This window comes from Adiantum capillus-veneris, chromosome 23 (genome assembly GCF_014529385.1).
Source record: "Adiantum capillus-veneris isolate H3 chromosome 23, ASM1452938v2, whole genome shotgun sequence".
NCBI classification, from domain to species: Eukaryota; Viridiplantae; Streptophyta; class Polypodiopsida; order Polypodiales; family Pteridaceae; genus Adiantum; species Adiantum capillus-veneris.
The window spans coordinates 89,135,587-89,149,544 of record NC_140953.1 but is presented as its reverse complement, the minus strand read 5'-3'; the positions used below and the strand labels follow the sequence as shown (position 1 = coordinate 89,149,544).

Genomic DNA, 13,958 nt, shown 5'->3' with positions numbered 1-13,958 from the left:
CTGCTAGAGTCTATTAGACTTTCTATCCTGAATTATCATTTTGTTTCTCTCTGGTTGCTTTCAACCTTGATAAAATATATATTTCTCTCTCTCTCTCTCTCTCTCTCTCTCTCTCTCTCTCTCTCTCTCTCTCTCTCTCTCTCTCTCTCTCTCTCTCTCTCTCTCTCTCTCTCTCTCTTCTCTCCCTCTCTCTGTATATGGTTATCCCTCTAGAAATAATCGGACTATGTAGCTAGTATTGCCATAGTGTATCACTTGGATATACTTTGACCCTTGGCAATCATGAGTTGCTTGGTTTTCCAACTATACATAATACAGTGTTCTCTCCTTGGGGATAGAAACTGCTATCTACTGGTTACCCCATTAAATGGGTCTTATGCATGAACTACCTCTTAGTTAAAATGACCTTGTGATATATTTTTTTCATTATGGGTTTTTTATTTAACCTTTGATAGTGGATCTGGTCGACGTGTATACTTGATTTCTCTGACGATCTGAACATGGGTAAGTATACTGTCTTTCTCTCCCATTTGTGACGCACTCTATTTGGGGAGGATGGTAGCCTGAATGCTGCGCGATGCTTGAGGAAGTCGGTGGCGAGTCAAAGCCTCTCTGCCACCACGTGATCTTTTCCCAAATATAGGTCTACTAAGCTGATCCAAAGCGGTTGCATAGCCTTATAAGGTGAGCCATAGGCTCACTTAGTTTTCATTCTGCAAGAACGTGTGTGTGTTTCCTCTCATTGTGTGCATAAACCTTCACTAAATACATTCTTCAAGCAACACCTGAGGGCTCTGAAGCATGGCCCCCAGTAGGAAATCCGTGGTGGATTCTACTGAGGTTAGAAATAGCTTTTTTGATGCAAAAATATTATAATGTCTTTTTTGTGCTCTCCCAAATGGAGGATGTTTGGTTTGAGTTTAACATCTTTACCTCTGGGCATTGGTTAAATAAACACATAAATTTTCAAACAGATTGAAGTGAATTTATTAAGAGCGTATGGTTGGGAATTGAGGCAGGTTGTTGTATTGCTGCTCACTAGTTTTTCTTATGAAGGTTTGAGTTGCATAAACTCGTAGGGTTGGGATTGAATTTGCCAGCTCTATTGGCTAATGTTTTGATCTCGTACTGTTGCTCTTGGAAATTCTATTCGGATTGAGTTGTTATTGCATGAAGTTGTTCTAATGGGGTTAGATGGGCCAACTAAGCTGGCACGGATTACGGTTTGCACAAGCTATTAGCGAACAATTGGAGGTATCATTATGTGTTTTGCATAGCTAACCCTGTTGCGAATACACTAAGTAGAAAAGGAAAAATTATTTTGTTAAAAACATATTCTTTTCTGTATATTCAAGGTATAGGTTTTGTTGCGTGCTGAGTGACCCTAGAGGAGTTGCATCGAGGATCACTCATGAGAAGAGTCAACGGCGCGATCCCTATCCTCTACAAATTGTGTTCTAAAATGTTGGTAGTAAATTTCTGATGGCACCACTTATCCCCCTCTCCCTACTATCCATGTTGTTGATAGCCCAATGTTAGCATTTTTTAACCCAACTAGGTAGGGTAGTGGCTTTGGTGGTGGATGCCTTTGTGATCTTCGGCACATTTTGGGACGCTCGCAAAAAATTGCCTTATGCAACACTGCCCACGCCCCCTAGTGCGATGGCCCCTAGTGCGATGGCATTTTAAAATGCCACTATGGTGACTCTTGCTCCCTTCCTCCAGGAGGTGGCATCCCGAGAAGCAATGTCTTCCCTTGTCGATTGTGTTCAAAACACCAATCCCCCCTCTACCCCCCTTTCCTCCTCGCAGGGTTCTAGCATGGTTCTAATGCTGCATTTTAAAACACCTTATGCGGGATTGTTTTGGGATATTATAGCCCAAGAGAGGGGCATTGGAGGAAGTTACTTGGCTTAGAGAAGTGAGAAGGAAGCTTGCAAAGGGAAATTTGAGCAGTTTGGATTGGATTTAGGAAGGGGACTTGCGAGAGCCCATGAAGGAACTTTTGGTGCAGCTTGGTGGAATTTTGCGGCCATTTTTTGGAGTACAAGAAGGAACCAAACTTCAAGATCTCGTACCTGCAATCCCCACCTACTCTAGCGCTAGCAACATTAACAACCAAAACCCACAATTGGCTATGGATAATAGATCAACCAGTTCCCCATTAGCGGCCTATGCTTGATAGCAGTTCCTAAGGAAATCGTTGTTTTTTTTGGCTAATTGAGATTGTGAAGCCAAAAGCAAATGGATGAGTTCCCTAAAGGATAGAGGCAAAGGCAAGCTTGACAAGGACTACATTACCAATACTCAGTTAGTTGCCTTGTACCCACGGTCCGACAACCAATGTTATCAATGTGACATTATGCTTTGTTTGGCTCAGAGTTTGAAGCCAAAGGCAAAAGCAAGAACTTGCACAAAGGCAAAGGAAAAGGCAAGCTGGAAAAAGATAAAAATGATAAAGATTTGATACAGGAGATCAACCACAGTGGCCACGGCACCACAGTTTTAGTTAGAAGGCACTTTTCGCCACTAGCTTCAAAGAGAGAGTGAGAGAGAGGGGAAAGTAGTGCTCCCTATAATTAATTTGGACCCTTGTGTTAGAGTTCAAGTTACCAGTGTTTGAACTCGTGAGTCGGAGTTCAAGGCACATGCATCTAGTAGGGAACCAATCAAATGTATCTAAAACACTATGGATGAGTGCACAATCCATTGCTTTGGTTGAATCATGGATAGGATGCGTTCCAACAACTCATTATCTTAGAGTATTTTGGATATGATGTGTTCACAATCTACGAATGGGGATTCTTGGACATACATAGTGTGGTCCACAATTCAAATTTTCTAAAAGGCAATTGATGCTCAAGATGGCATTCTTCTAAGGTACAAAGTTGAGGGTGGCAAATCCGAGGTGTATCCAACATGACAGTTGTTGATGGGGTGTCCATGGTAGCTTCTTCATTAACTTGGTCTCACTATTTATGTCCACTATGAGCTTCAGAGACAGGTAGAGTTTTGGCATCTCAAGTGAACTACCCAAAGTGATCCAATAATTATTTTGGCTTTTAGGAATTTATTTTACTTATTTGTCAAAGTCTGGGTTATGCAATTCACTAAGTTGGGTATATATATGACCCCTTGCCAGCATTGTTACATAGTATTCAATTATTCATTGCCAAAGTTGATTGGTTCAAGAGACTCTCTCTCTCTCTCTCTCTCTCTCTCTCTCTCTCTCTCTCTCTCTCTCTCTCTCTCTCAACCTCCTTGATATGTACATTTCCGCATTGTTGACTTTGAAAGATGTCATGTGCACATGGCTTTGTGTGCCATGTGGACATGCTTCATCAACTTCTAGAGCTAGTGTTGTACATATCTCTAGATAGAAGTGTCTAGAATCTTAGGAGGATTAATACCCACAATTTTCTGATCATGCTTGCAAGACCTGCATGTCCAGACAAGTCCATTAGATTAGGTTTTTCAATTTTGAAACCCTCTTGCATAAATGGTTTGTACACGTATTTTAGCAGATGTTATTAAACTTTGTTGAGAATCTGACATCGAGTGCATGAAGGTCTAGGTTGGAGGAATGTGTCGGTCTAGCTCATTTGTCAAATGGTTCATGGATCAATGAGTTACGGCCATTCTACCACCTAAAACTCACCTGCATACGTTTGCATATTTCTCGACAATGGCACATTTTTCCAACTTGTCACCCAAAAAGTCAATATAAAAGAAGCAATCAGCCTAGCATTATTTCATCAGTTCTCCTAGCACAATTAGTTGTAGATCAGCCTAGCATTTTCTGCATCCTTTGCAGCTTCCTTAACTTTTTGTTCCACCCCACAGGCATCTCCAATAGCCAATTTTTGGGATTTGCAAGCATTTTTGGCCCTGCTAGTTGCAGCAAATCTGTGCGTTTTTGCAGTCAGTTCTTTACTTTTGTAGCTAGCCAACAACCCTTCATTACTCTCATATCAAGAATGCAATCATATCAACCCCATGGTGGCCATGTGCAACCCCACATGGAGACTGATCCAAAGATGCATCCAATCAGCCCTAGGGTGCTTCATTCCAAAAGTTATTGTGGTGACATTTCCCCTTGGAGTCAATAAAGTCCGCATTTGAGGCATTGCATTTTGTACATACATTCCATTTATGCAATTAAAAGCAAATATCACATCGACAAAAGAGTGGGGGGTCCTTGAGAGGGTTGGTTGTGACCCCATCGCGTGTCATGTCTTCTCTCTCTCTCTCTCTCTCTCTCTCTCTCTCTCTCTCTCTCTTATATATATATATATATATATGGACCTCTATCTCTCATTCTCTCTCTAAAAGGAACCATCACTTATGCTAAATAGCACACATTAAAGTAGAGAAAGAAGTAAAGATTTATGGAGTGTAAAGTCTAGACCTTGTCAACCATTTAAATTTCATTGCACCAGACACCAAATTCCAAGAATCATAGGTGATAGTGATTGCCCATGGAAGATGTCCCCAACCACGCTAATAGAGACCCACCGGGGAGCCGACTATCTCCCATTTGAGGGCGGCCCCCTCAAAGGCCAGCCAAAAGCTCCACACACGTTGTTTCTCCCTACAAGGGGTTGGCAAGATGTCCTCCACCATTCCAAAAAAGATGGGTTGTGGCATTCGGGAAGCCAAGTTGAGAAGGGAGGGAAACTAGGAACCCCCCCCCCCCCTCCATGCCCTCCACACCCTGTGATCCTCCACCTCTGCTCTTAACAAACCTTGCACGTCTCGCCTCCAGTCACCTCCCTGCTCGTGAGGGTGAGGGCAAGTTGTTAGCGAGTGGCCCAGAGGTTTTGTTTTAAAGTTTTTTGTCAAAGGTCATGATCGGGTAGCCCACTCTTATCAGGGTTATTCCTAAACTATTTAAGAGATATTCCTAGCAGTAGCCTGTACGCAAAAATTCGTACAGACAGCCATGTGGCACTATCAAGGAAAATCACGGGAGTCCGTATAGTTGCCACATCATCACCTTTTGCACAAAAGATTGAGTGTGTGGGCGTGTTGGTCTTGTAATGGATATTAATGGATAATCATGCTATAATGTAGACATAATGTTTGGTTATTTACATATTGTCAGTCTCTAATCCCATTGTATGGTTCAATAGTTTGTGAAATCAAACTATTGTTAGATAATCAATATTAAACACACACATATTTGTTTCTAGCTAGCCTTTGGTTGGGTTAGCACCGTACAATGGGCCTAGACCAGCTATATATTTTTTTGACTTGACCCACCTAATCAAAAGGGATGGGTTGGGGCCTCGCCTCCTAATCTGGTCAAGCACATATATCATATAGTTCTATTACCTTAGACTAGAAGTTGTTCAAAGACTGTACACCCCTATTACACATTTATCTTGCTGAGCAAAATGAGGCCTTTAGGCCTACAATATGGTCAATAGTGTGTATAGCATATTGGATGAAAAGCCTTTTTTACTTCACTTAAGATTCTTATACAAATTTGTAAAACGTTCAAGCTATTCATGATTACCTATGAAAATATGAACCTAATATGTAGTGGTTTTTCAGGGTATTGGACGATTCCATATAGAACCCTGAACTCTTTTCTTGAGCATAGATCAGTTCAGCTATGGTGAACAATCATAGATTCACTCTTACTCTGTACCTGACAAAGTATACTTAATCAGAGGGATTTTTTAAAAATGTGATGCGTATATAATTCAACCCTATTGGCACCACTTTACCAAAACGGTAACCTTTTCCCATATGACAAATGCCTCTTTGAACACTTCATACTAGTTATTTGGATATTTTTGTCACTTAATTATTCATAATTGGTTGGGGGTAGGGTTCCACATGGTGGGCCTTACCTCCCACCATGTGGATCTTCTTCTCACGGATGGGAGAGGGCCACACACACACACACACTCACGTATCTAGAAGAGATAGTATACATACCCACACAATTTTCTTTAAAACAAGTTAGGTGTGCAAACAATGGATTGTTAAGTTTCTCTCACAAAGACACATTTGGAATCTCAACAGGATCAAAAAATCCTTTGGCCATCCATAGGCCCTCGCCATTTCTAGGCGTGACTCACGTAGCGTCAACTTACTTGTACTCACATGTGGTAGCTCCACATTCTCAGTGGAACTTTATGAAGAAAAACTTGACATGCAGATGGTTAGAAATAAATGTGGGGTTCCTACCTTTGGAGGTGACAATCCTATAATGCAAACCAAAGGTTTGATAGCCTTGCATAATAGTTTGACACACACACGCACACGCACACATTCGTAGTTCCACCTTCAACATGCTACAATCTCCCTATTAGATTTTCCATCGCAATATCCAGCCTTCCTCTGTACTTACTTCATCATCCCTACGAGGTTTTTCCCTTGCATGATATACTAGGATTTCGTCTCCTCTCCCTACTTGCCATAACCTAATCCAGAACAAACTCTCTCTCTCTCTCTCTCTCTCTCTCTCTCTCTCTCTCTCTCTCTCTCTCTCTCTCTCTCTCTCTCTCTCTCTCTCTCTCTCTCACACACACACACACACACACACACACACACACACACACGCTCGATCAATGAGGTCCTCTTATGAAAGCTTGCCATCATCTTAAGAGCGCCATACAACACCTTCCCTCATGCCTTCTGCACACAGGCATAGTCGTGTCATCAAGACACATAAACATACATAATATCACAAATTTGCATGGGGTTGGTTTGGAAAGCAAGGCCACCATGGCTACCAAGTTCAAAGATAGTATTGTTTTCTTCTAATACGCACACCAACATGAACTTCTTTATGCTAGTATACACACACATATAAGCAAGTGGACTGACATCAACCAGTAAGTACCTTGAGGCTCGAAGGTGGCTACAAACATAGTTTGGCACATATGCGTAAACTGCACTAAATACTCATCGATGGTTTTGACCTGCCAAGATTGTTAAACCTTGGTGACACTAATCGACAATGGTACAGGTAGGTATTCCTAATGACTTCAAAAAAAATTAAAAGGTGTTCCTAATTCAAAGATTCCCTCAATAACAACAAAAATGATGTGATGTCTATAGCACGCAGTAACAGGCAATGACGAAGCATGTAGATATGCAATACTATCAGTTGGACGTGACAAGGATGGATACAACTTAGAGAGAGAGAGAGAGAGAGAGAGAGAGAGAGAGAGAGAGAGAGAGAGAGTAGAAGGGCACTTTAAAACGAAGATAACGCTAAAGGAAACATAAAGGAGAAGAGAAACAAAATATACAATGTGAAGTAGAGCACCTCTTTCTATGGACACAAAAGATGTTTTGACTTTTTACCTTCATATATCTTTTGACTTTCCACCTTCATATGTTTTTTCGTTTTATTTTTTTTAACTCACCCACCACTTACTCACTTAATATGTTTTAAAAGACTTTTTTATTTTTTCGAGATTGGGGAGACCTAATCAAGGTTTATTTGCAAAATAAATCATGTGTTTCATGCTAACCCTAGACGTAGAAGCTTTGAATTTGTTCCATTAGCTTTCGTATGTGTGTTGTTGTATGACATTGACACCTTTCTTTATCAAGTCCTCGACAGACATTGGGATTGAACATTAGTTTTGAGTGTGGCAAAGTGGACATATTCTCTCTGAATACATTTTATCTCAGAGCGGACATTAGTTTTGAGAGATATAATGTGGCATTTGAAATACGAGTCGTAAACAAGATACCTTAGCATTGGGCACAATGGGAAAACCTTTTAGAAGGGGTTAGGGGATTCACTAGTAGTAATAGGGAGACGTCACTTGTATGCACCAAAACCGCCTTATTTACCTCTATACATATGCATGGTTTCCTCTTTTGTACAATCTATCATCTTTGCCTTACAAAAGCCCCTATTGTACACTCACATGCCACCATAAGGAAGAGGCATTCTTTTCTTAAATGTTTATTCCCTTAGGCACTACATATGTCAAGTTTCATAAACATATTCAGCTTAGGTTAGGTGCCATTTTTCCCCAAATAAATATAGCTTTAGGGCCATAAGAAGTGTTAGTCTAACAATAGTTCTGAATTTCACGATCACTTGGGAGTTTATAAATCATGATTGTAATAGTTCTTCATATATGGAACAGATCTTAAAAGCTGGGAATTTTGAGGGAAAATATGACGCGGCTCAATTTAATGACTTGTTCAGTGAGAGCATTGAGCTTATCTCTACTGTAGGATCAAAGAGAGCGGCAATCAACAATGTCGAAGAATGGAAACACACAGTTAGTTGCATCAGCTACTGAGTGGTAATCCTTAGCAACTCTTTTCCAAGCTCCTATTGCACGTATGTACGAACCTCTTTTGCAAACATTGCCCCCTCAAGGCACATCTAGTGCTTGAGGTTGTTTGCATATTCTTTTCCGAGTTGATATAACTTGTCCACTCACAATTGTGAGTATGGTAAAAAAAAGTTCATCATATAATGTTCAGGTAGAGGACATTATAGAAATGCAAACACACACTTACTCAAGTGAATATTGAATCTCAATACTTTCATTCTGAAAAACCAGCTTTTATGAATTTAGCGTGTCTTCCAATCACCAATAACAAGGTCAAAACAAAGGAAAGAAAATATCCGAATTACTCAAAACATTGGATTGGTTGGTTTTGGATGGGTGTGTGGGGGTGTCAGCATAATAGAGGCTCAGAAATGTTTTTATGTCCACTCACTTCAGTATGTTTGAGGCAAAATTGAGTAGACTGGAATGGGAATGACCACCTTCCATTGGGGCCTCTCTCAACTTCTTTGAGAATTCTTTTGCTTTTCTTCGAGCAAGATGCCCAGCTTCTCCAACCAAAAGGGTTGTAACACCAACATTTACATCATGCTTTGAAAATGTACCCTCTTGAGTGGTTTGAAGCTCAATCCCCACACCCCAATCCTCGACAATTAGCCTACAATTTATGGGTTGCTCTGCAGCACGAGGGCAAGCAAGTATGGGCACCCCCATCCAAAGGCTCTCCATGGTGGAATTCCACCCACAATGCGAAAGGAAGCCACCAATTGCATGGTGTGCAAGTAGAGCACATTGGGGTGCCCATGGAACAATGAGGCCTTGTTGGTCGATGCGGGAGAAGTAATCAAGAGGCAATAACTCCTTCAAATGGCGGCCTTCGATGGTGGCATCTTCGCGGACAACAAGTAGGAAAGGGTGTCTGCTAGCTTCTAAGCCAAGGGCAAGCTCAACAAGCTCTTGCTCACTAAGCTTTGAGTTGCTACCAAAGGAAACATAGATGACAGATGAGGTGGCATGGGAGTCAAGCCAAGTGAGGATGGTGGGGTCAAGGGGTGAGGTGGCATCAAGGGATTGGTGGAGAAGGGGGCCTATAGGGTAAGGGGTGATGCCAATGTGGGAGAGGCCATGGAAGGCGTGAGGTTCAAGGTGGAAGGCAGAGTGGATGAGTACGCATGTTGCGCGGTGTGCATTGTGTGCTGCAATCACAAACTTCTCCACCACTGGGCCCTTTGTTGACTCCGCATAGCGTAGCTCTCGTGGCACCTCTTCGAGTGGGAATCTTGGAAGTCCCGGAATGCAGTCCAACTCTATCTTCTTTTCTGTCTTCCACCCTAACGGCTCAGGACCTATTATTTCAACCAAAAAAAAAAAAAAAGGCTTTAATATTCTCAATGTTCTTTTGTAATTGTACGTACAAGTAAGATAGCTTACAATTGATCAATAAAGACTTTTATTGCATGCAATTGAGGTGAGCACCCCTTAGGTAGCCCTCAGCATGCAAGTGAGTTAAACTATTTGGCCATAGCTCAATTGGTAAGGTGCTCGAATAATTTCCGCAAGGTTGAAGGTTCAAGGCCCACCGAGCCTATACAGATAGAGATCCCAATTGCAACAAGCCCTGCCAGGGAGGATGTGTGGTGTATGGCCTCATTTGAGGGGATATATTATTGTTGTTGTATGAAATTGTAGACTATGTTACTACTACTGATAAAGTGGACTTAGGAGCTTGAGTAGAAGTTGCTTTTATGTACCTTTGTGAGAGCAAACAAATCCTTTGGACATAAGATGTGGAATAGACACGAGGCAAAGGTACGATGTAGCAGAGGCAGTCCAGTATTCAACTCGTGGGATGCCCATTTCATCTGCCACTGATTGAGTCCAAGCCATGATCATGTCGGAGATGAGACACGTGGCGGGCCGGTGCTCCTCATGGAACCTCTTGAGAAGGAGCACCAGATTGTCATGCATGGCAGGAGTGGTGGCAAAGAGCTGGGAGTAGGAGGTGGTGGTGTCTAGGGGAAGCTCGTCGGGGACGATCTCCAAGCGGACGGACGGGTGTGAAAGGTTGGAGAGGTGGCCTTTGGTAAGGTGGGTGTGGTAGCTACGAGCAAAGCAAACGATGGTGATGTGGGAGAAGGAGGGGGTGGAGAGGAGGGACTTGGCAAGAGGCATGCAGCCATTGATATGGCCGAGGCCGGGGCCAGACACGAGCACGGCGTGGGCGGCCATGGCGAGGGGGGGCAGCTCTGATCTCTCTCTCTCTCTCTCTCTCTCTATCTGTCTTTGCAGCTGTTTTGAGGATGAGGTTGAGGACAACAGGAATATATAGGAAGACGCTGTCCCATCTCTCTTTAAAGGATCATAGTTTCCGACTTCTTCTTCTCCAGTGACGAGCTCACTTCGATCAGCACATGACGAACCACGACCGTCAATTGGTGACGCGGAATTGACTCAGCGGCCCACTCTGAAGGGTTCCAATTCTTCCAATGAAGGGAAAATTACCAAAATACACCTCTAATTTGTGGAAATTCCCAAAATACCCTTCAAATTTCAAAAATTCCCAATGTACCCCTCTTATTTGTCATAAATTCCCAAAATGCCCTTCAAATTTTCCAAAGATAAAAAAATTTGTAGCTTTTCATAAGAAGACTGATCGTCTATCGATACAAGATACTAAAACTAGAATGTGAGCTGGTTGTGTAGGCTTTGGAGATGAATTGCTTCATTATTTTTTGACATAATTGTCTTTTTTCGAGAGGTAATTTGTGGCAAATTACATGCTAACCACTAAACAACGGATCTCCATTGTCAAAAAAGCATAAAGGTTAGGAAATCATGAACAATCCAACTAAAATAGATACAAGGGTATTTTGGGAATTTTTGAAATTTGAGGGGTATTTTGGCAATTTCCACAAATTAGAGGGGTATTTTGATAATTTTCCCTCCAATAAATTACCCTTCTACAAGGGCATATTTTTGCCTACCCAAAGGGCATAGATTATATTGTTACGTACCCTTTTTGAGACTAACTAAAAATAAGAATTTTATTTATTGATTTATGAAAAAAGTGATTTGTCTGTTATGTTAGTTGCCATTTATAACAAAATGATGTCCTTTTTTCTAGAAGTAACAATATAGGCATCTCTCTCTCTCTCTCTCTCTCTCTCTCTCTCTCTCTCTATATATATATATATATATATATATATATATGTGTGTGTGTGTGTGTGTGTGTGTGTGTGTGTGTGTGTGTGAGAGAGAGAGAGAGAGAGATAGTCCTTCACTCCTGCCTATTTTGATTCCTTGGAGTTTGACTCCCCTCTAGTTTCCTTGATTTTCAGCATTCGTGCTTATTCATGTCTCCTCTCAATAGCCTTCTGTGTCAATTCCTTTCATGTCCTCTTTCTCTCACTTCCCCATGCCAAATCCCTCTCTCTTCTCTCTCCTCATGTACTTAAGAAACAACATCGCTTTGTCATCTATTGATACTCCTCTCTCTCTCTCTCTCTCTCTCTCTCTCTCTCTCACACACACACACACACAGACACACACACACACACACACACAACCAGTTGCATGCCAGAAAGGCTTCCATGGCAAGGGCAACCCTTTTGCCTTCGCCTTTTTCCATAACCCTAAATGTTCTCTTTGATACATGCATGAGGACTCCCCAAATGCAACCCCAGTAGTCGCCTGCCAATACAAGCGTCAAATTGTGCAGGCTTTTCCGAAGGCAACAATACATACTCAGTTCACACCCCCATACTCACGTTGCACATTCACGCACACACCTACATCGTGGGTTGCTATTTGGGGACACATGGATAGATTTTCTAAAAATAACAACACATGCGAAGGACAGAAGATGATGAAATGGAATTTGCAAAAGCTATGAGTGATGAGCTTCCCACGCCCATGAACACTTTCGAATGCATCTTAGACAAAAGAATATCGTGCCCAATCATTGTGAAGGTGTGACAAGAGGCTATGGGCTTTGGATAAATGAACTCTATCTCTAAGACCTTCTCTTTATGCATGAAAGCTCAGCCCTAAAATTTCTACATGGATAAGAAAAGAAACCTCCCTGCTTTGCTAGCAGAGAATCTCTTAAAGTTCTCTCACCTGAACGCATGTGTTTTTGCTCTTGTTATGCTCATTTCAAAAGGGCCTAGAGTTCTGCCATTTCATGCTTGGACCCTGCCATTGCCTTGGAAGGGGGTCACGGTTTGAATTGAAGATCCTTTGGGTGATGATAGGACCATATGCTTTTGCTACCTTTCAATAGTGCTTTTGTGCTTGACTTGGCCTCGCAACTAGGAAGAACCTTGCTTTCTTTTATATGTTCATGCATGATCCTATCTTTAGCAAAAATGCATTTGGCACAGGTGATGAGTACCAACTTTACAAGCCGCCACTTTAGATATCAAGGCAGTAGGAAACAAAAGAGTCTCACCCTATTTTCACACTTGCAAGTTGTAGTCAATGGTTGGTAGCTACCAGCGATAGCAATGCTTGATGATTCAAATCGTTGTATATGTCCGCTCATAGTTGTCTCCCATAATTCAAGCACAGAGCAGATTCTTGTAGACATGGGCTAGCTGTAATGGAGCTACCCTTTTGTCTTTGATTAACTTGGTTTTTGGCCTGCAGTAGGCCATAGTGGGGTGGGCCATAGTGGGGTGGGTGGATTTTTGGTGCAAATTTTGGACCATGGATGCAAGTTGATCAGATGGAGGACACATGTACAATCTGTTTGTTTTTTAATATTTCTTTTAGCTTTTTGTGAAAGGTGTTGACAATTGTGTGCCTCTTTCTTTAAAGAGGACTATTGAAAATTTGGTCACACACAATCCTTTTTGTCCTCTTTCACCTTTTTTTTTTTTTTAAAGTTTGTAAAACACTTCTTTCGTTTAAGAGCATGGGCTCCATATCATATATATAAAAATATCCCAATCTATTGAACATCTTCTTTAAATCTTATGTTGCACATCTTTTGAGAACTATATCCCTTTCACTCTCTCTCACTTTAAAGGCGTACATTTCTTTCCTTTAATGTGTGGTTGTGAGGCACAAATGGCTTCGGGGGTCCATTTCTTTCACCCTTGATGGGGGTCATTGAAAACGATCCCCTCTGGTGTGGGGGTTCTCTTTGTGCCGCTCGTCCCTGCCTTCCCATGTTTTATAGAGCAACGACAATAGCTCTTTGTTCAACCTTCCTTAGGTTTGTAAAGTGGCATGAGCGTTGCCAATTGTGGGATGCGTACCTTTGCTGACAAGAAAGTGGGAGAGAGAGAGACCTTGAGATTGTGAGAGAGAAAGAGATAAATATCATGAGAGTAGATGCGCCATATTGTCCTCTGCGAAGCTAGCTCGTTGTTGTTGTGGGCGCCAACAATCCACCATAGCCCTAGGTGCTACCTTCCACCAATTGTCTCACTAATAGAGATATATAGAGAGAAGAAGAAGAAGAGAATTTTTAACGTTGTAGGAAACTATCCCAAGAGACCTTAAAGTTGTAGGAAACTATCCCAAGAGACCTTAAAGATCTATCCCACGAGGAGACTTCAAGACTTGCTACATGCATAGGAAGCTTAGACCTCAAAAAAGAGTTTCACCACATTTTCTCCTACATGGAATCCGCAAAGATTCCACTCAACCAAGAAATTTCAATAAATCAATACCTCC

General features: G+C 41.7%; 1 protein-coding gene across 1 annotated transcript; it reads right to left on the bottom strand.

The window, feature by feature from the left end:
* Positions 1 to 8,505: 8,505 nt before the first annotated feature.
* Positions 8,506 to 10,590, bottom strand: LOC147428135 (UDP-glycosyltransferase 85A5-like). The gene is made up of 2 exons (XM_086497340.1): positions 10,028 to 10,590; positions 8,506 to 9,622 (listed from the first exon to the last, which is right to left on the bottom strand). Exons 1-2 carry the CDS (start codon positions 10,503 to 10,505, stop codon positions 8,706 to 8,708), a joined length of 1,395 nt encoding a protein of 464 aa, XP_086353466.1. The 5' UTR covers positions 10,506 to 10,590; the 3' UTR covers positions 8,506 to 8,705.
* Positions 10,591 to 13,958: the final 3,368 nt, after the last annotated feature.